This window comes from Cryptomeria japonica, chromosome 10 (assembly GCF_030272615.1).
Source record: "Cryptomeria japonica chromosome 10, Sugi_1.0, whole genome shotgun sequence".
Taxonomy (NCBI): Eukaryota; Viridiplantae; Streptophyta; class Pinopsida; order Cupressales; family Cupressaceae; genus Cryptomeria; species Cryptomeria japonica.
This window is the reverse complement of record NC_081414.1, coordinates 789,837,926-789,843,284: the sequence shown is the minus strand read 5'-3', so window position 1 is coordinate 789,843,284 and position 5,359 is coordinate 789,837,926. Positions and strand designations below refer to the sequence as shown.

The window sequence follows — 5,359 nt, the reverse complement described above, 5'->3', positions numbered from 1 at the left end:
TTAAAAAATAGTCCCATTTCAAAATTTCTAAAAACATATTTAAATTTTTTTATCCCATTAAATTAGTTATTTTTCAAAAGAAAAATTTAAATAAAAATAACAAATTTTATATACAGATTACCCCAATATTACAGCTCCTATGTTAAAGAGAATATTTTCATGACCCCCTATACGCCCGACGTAAAGTTACTAATGAGGTCTTATAGAGATGACTATTTAAAACTTTAATGGAATAATTATTTTCTAAAATTTAACATTAATTTTTTGATGAATACCTGTCTTACTTTTGATAAAGAAATATAGTACACTAAAGAGCTCTGAATTTAATTTGATAAAGAAATATAGTACACTAAAGAGCTCTGAATAGTGCAATTTCTGGTTTGGAGAGAATCTCGTCAACCATTGGGTGGCCACTGTGAAGTGACCAAAGCCAATACGATGCCCAAGAAAAAGAAAGCAAAAACTATTATGAGAATAATATAAAGAGTTAAAGCAAATTGGATGTCTCACCATAGACGGAAGGAACCGAATTATTTCCCAAATAGTGTGATCTTGGAAAGTTATAAGAGAAACCCAATCCCTCTGATTTGTATGACGCACTGAATCATCCAAATTGTAATTGGATGTTTTAGCAGGTACTAAGCTTTTACTGTCATTTACTTGAGGAAAATTGTATCAGTGTAGTTTTTTCTCTTTAGTATTGATATTATGTTTAAGTAGGTACTAAGCCTTTGTAGTGATTTAGAAGAACTTATTTTCAAGAAAATCAGTGTAGTTATATGAAATTTTATTACAGTGTAGTTATATCAGAAAATTGTATTACAGTGTAGTTAAATCAGAAAATTGTATTATAGTGTAGTTATATGAAAAAATTGGTCTTGTTTCTTATTTTCTTTCTTTAATATTAATATTATGTTTTTGGTTTGTGCATGGAGGATAGATACAATATATTATACGTTTTTGGTTTGTGCATTTAAAAAATATACAATTCAAAGAGATAATACGGAAATTTTCTTTGTGTAACTTTAGTCGATGACTGAAGTCTGATATGTCTGATGCCTGAATTTTGCAGGTGAAGTCATAAAGCAGAATTTTCAACATCTCCGATGATAATTTAAAGCAGGAAGGAGGAAGTTAAGCTCTTCGAAAGATTGTAAACAACTGGTAATATATTTGTTCACATATCTTCAAATTCCATATTATAGCAATTCCAAGCAGGCCAATTAAAATGGAGTGAATGGACAGATTATAATCAGATTGCCTTTTTTTTCCCTGAATCTCAGGTTTATTTGTCTTGTAGCCGGTAAAGATGACGAAAAAGAGTAAGAAGAATGGCGCAAAGGAGTGGTACATAGAGGTTGCAGATTCAGAACAACGTTACTCTTGGTTTCATGATGTGAAGGGCAGGTTTGAATTTCACAAGCTCGAAGATGATAAGCCAGATGATAAGTCAGGAAAGCTTTCTGATGTGTCCATAAACAAAGTGCCCATGTATCTCAAGAGCTTAAACAGAGATGCATATCTGCCTCGGGTGGTCTCTCTGGGTCTTTTTCATCGCAGGATATCTCAACCACTCTCTGAAATAGAGCTATACAAAGTAGATGCAGTCAACCGCTCTGTGAAAAGGCTCCCACAAGCCCAGCGGCACGCGCGCTTTCTAGTTGAAGGAGTGCAGAAGTTGCTTCCAGAAATTAAAGCAAGCTATGAAGGAGAAATAGAGTGCGAGGAAGAACTCCTTGCGTGGCTCTTCACTCTAGATGGATGCTTCATTCTAGAGACTCTCAGGCTTCTCAGCGATGAATCACAGTGGGACAACAATGGTGATTCACAGTGGAACCTGGATCCTGTTTTTAATAGGAATAGGGTCCGCTCTTGTCAATTTGATATCTTGACTGATCTTCTATTGCTTGAAAATCAGATCCCCATAGTTCTCCTCCTTGGGCTTTTGGAAATGGAGGAGAAGTTAACAGAAGAGACGGCGAGGATAGAGCTGCTTAGAATGATATGTGATGGTATAATTGCCTTGGTTCACCCCTTCTCATATTCTCTGCAGCCAAAAACAGGGGAATCGGCAGCAGAGCATAAAGACCGCGAGGCAAAATTGAGAGAAGCCCTCCACCAGAAGTACAAAAATCTACACGAGTACAACCACATTTTGGGATTTCTTCATGATTTCATTGTGCATGAGTCCGAGACTACCCAGAAAGGAGAAAAGATACAAGATGTTCGTATTCCAATACCAGAGGACCGCCATCATCATCGCCATCGTCATCTACATCTTCGTCATAAGACAGCTCATAAACCTAAGAAAGAGTCTCATTATCATTACCTCATGGCTTCTGCTACAGAGTTAAACAGTAGTGGAATGAAGTTCAAATCTTACGACGGAGTTCCGTCCGCCACGTCCCTCCGATTTGATAAAAAGCAAAAGACTCTGTTTCTCCCAGTGATATGGATATCTGATAGTACAGAGATGATCTTCAGGAACCTTATGGCTGTGGACGTCTGTCAAGAAAAAGAACTCAGCGTTATTTCAGAGTATGTGTTTCTGATGAATAGCTTGATCAAGTCTGATAAGGACGTGGCTTTGCTGAGGAAGAAAGGAATAATTCAGACCTCCATTGGGACTGACAAGGAAGCGAGTGAGCTGTTCAATGGTTTGTGCAAGGGGGTTAACTTCACATTCGCTGATAAAGATAAGTTTATGGGATTGAAGATTGATGTTAATGAATGGTACACACGCCAGATTATGGTGCGATTTAGTGAGTTTATGGAGAAGAATCCAAAGTTTATGAAAGTTTTCACTATGTTCTGGGGGGTTGTTCTAGTGTTGGCAGCTGCGGCCCCCTCAATTGGGTCGATCATCAAACAGTTATATGATTAGAATATGTTAACCACTAAGGATGAACAGCACAGTGATTAAAGAAGGCAGAGAATGATTAAATATGAGTGCTGTGGAGCCTTAAAAAGTGTATGTATGAGCAGTTGATAGCTGCTTATACTTTATAATATTCAATGTACTTCTTATTTCTTCTTTCTATATCTTGTGTGAAGAAAATATAATGAATATATTCAGCGCTTTTAAGTTTCAGCATTGATTCCGGGCTTATTTCTTATTATTTTATTAGAATCTTCTTTTATTATGGATAGGGAAGTGTACATAGTTGTTATAGTTCGTGCATTCACAAATCTTTTTTGTTGTTTTCATATGTAACTTAATTATATAGCTATTGTTCTAGCTTCTGAGTAGTAACAATGCACATTGTGAGATCCATTATGCACGCAAGAGTCAAAAAGTGCTCGTTTCAAAGTGTCCCCTAATACCTACTTAAATATGCCCCAATAACCGTGCACTACAACGACATAAAAAAAGATCAATTCTTATGCACAAATGTCCCAATAGTTGTGCCCTATGGGTACTAATAAAGTTACACAACTCCTCCAATTAAAGTCCAAAAGTTCTAACTATTGGGGATAAAGTGGGTGGCTATTAGTACATGTGAAATTTATTACTAGGCTTTTAGTTAGAATTTTTTGGTTTTTGTAAAGTTAGTATTTGTGCTAAATTTTTGAATTTTCACAAAATATAGAGCAATACAAATTTAATTACCTAAAGAAGATATATAACTTAATATAATACTTAATCATAGTGTCATGCCATATAAGCACCATGATATTGGTGTTTTGGGATCATACATGTTTGCAAAATCATCTCAAGCTCTTTAACCTCCGCCATAGAGCTAAATGAGCTTCTTCATGCTCTAATTTTTAGAAGATGGGGCCCTTCTCTTCAAACATATGATCATAATAGGGTAATATAGAGTGAGTGAACCTATTGATAAATCTTGTTACTAAAGAAATGTACTAATACCTAAACTTAAATGCAAATAACTAAGTAAAAATCATTTAGTCACCTTATCCAAGTATTTTAAGGTTGGGATATAATACCACTATACCTTTGAGTCGCTAATAGTTTGGAAAATATGATAAAGTTATATTTTCCTAATCTAATGTGTAGGCACAACACACCAAAACCATATGAATACAATACTTGACTATATCCTTTCAAGATTAGGGAGACAAAAGTCACCTCCTACACTAAGTTCATCGAGTGGATAGACTTTTAGCTCTTATTCTCAAGGCTTTCCCTTGAAAGAACTCTTTACAAAGGTTGATGTTTCTTGTATATGCATAGGGTACTTATGGAAAATTTGTGTAAATAGGGTCCCTATTTAAATGTCTTTCAACACTATAGTCAACAATTGACTTACATCTATCTAAACCCAATAATCAATGAAATAATTTTAGGAAAAATATCTCATATTGTCCTCAATTGGGAAATAAAATGAATAACTAAAATTCTAAATATCAAACCAAATGTTACTTGGATAAAACTTATTGTCATGTATCCAACAAACCAAATCCATTCAGAGAGTTCTTGTTATAAATTTTCATAAATTTAATATAAATGAATTATTCATGTGATTTCTTAGAATCATATGTATATATGTATATGATTGTATTGTTGAACACATGACATGATTGAGAGGAGTGGGGAATTGATCTAGAACTTCAAAATAGATTAATTATAAATAGCATCAACTTACTTAACAACAATGAAACAATCATCAACACACGAGCATCAACCATTAACACATGAGCACCAGATTTACATGGAAAACCTAAATAGGGAAAAGCCACAATGAGAATCTAACTCACAATATGAACAAGAATAATTACAATATTTTAGGCTTATTGCCAAGGAGCAACAAGACCTAAAATACTTGCAAGGCTAAGGTACGTTGCCTTAGGGAAAGATACAAGGACTTGCACAACTAAGGCTCACTGCTTTAGGGAAAGATGCAAGGGCTTGCACACGCAAGACTCACTACTTTAGGGAAATATATACATTGTTGATGAAGGATTCACTATCAATCAACAATGAAGGAAATAGTTGAATTGAAACCGAGGAGGATTATCTTGAATATGAAATTGTTGTTTGGAAAAGGGTCTCTTAACCTTGCATTTACATGAGGTTACTATATATAGTAAGTTTTCATTTGATCATGAAATGGTGCGAAATTATCCCCGAATCTTTTGTTTCGCTAGATAAGGATTTGAGTAAAGTTACGTCACAAGATCACAACTAGATTTGAAGGTACTAAATTTTTCATTTTGAAGGGGTCTAATGAAAGGTTTAAATTTGATTTTGAAGACTTTAGAAGCCCCGAAACACCATGAAAAGTGGGCATAAATGACATAATTATTTACAAGGAAATAGAGCACTTCGCGAGCATTTTGACGCTTCAAACGGTTCATTAATAGGACACATGATTCTCTAGTTATGGCCTCCGGAAGT

General features: G+C 34.8%; 1 protein-coding gene across 2 annotated transcripts; it reads left to right on the top strand.

Moving 5' to 3' along the window:
- The first annotated feature begins 526 nt into the window (after positions 1 to 526).
- Positions 527 to 3,096, top strand: LOC131039206 (UPF0481 protein At3g47200). 2 transcript variants are annotated; one of them, XM_057971888.2, is made up of 3 exons: positions 527 to 635; positions 1,073 to 1,164; positions 1,301 to 3,096. In XM_057971888.2, the coding sequence occupies exon 3, from the start codon at positions 1,310 to 1,312 to the stop codon at positions 2,882 to 2,884; it is 1,575 nt and encodes a 524-aa protein (XP_057827871.2). In that variant the 5' UTR covers positions 527 to 635; positions 1,073 to 1,164; positions 1,301 to 1,309; the 3' UTR covers positions 2,885 to 3,096. The 2 variants fall into 2 exon arrangements, with proteins under 2 accessions (XP_057827871.2, XP_057827870.2); XM_057971887.2 differs by having other exon boundaries at positions 1,284 to 3,096.
- Positions 3,097 to 5,359: the final 2,263 nt, after the last annotated feature.

Excerpts from the sequence above, each read along its gene's own strand:
- LOC131039206 (XM_057971888.2), top strand. The coding sequence starts at position 1,310 with ATGACGAAAAAGAGTAAGAAGAATGGCGCAAAGGAGTGGTACATAGAG.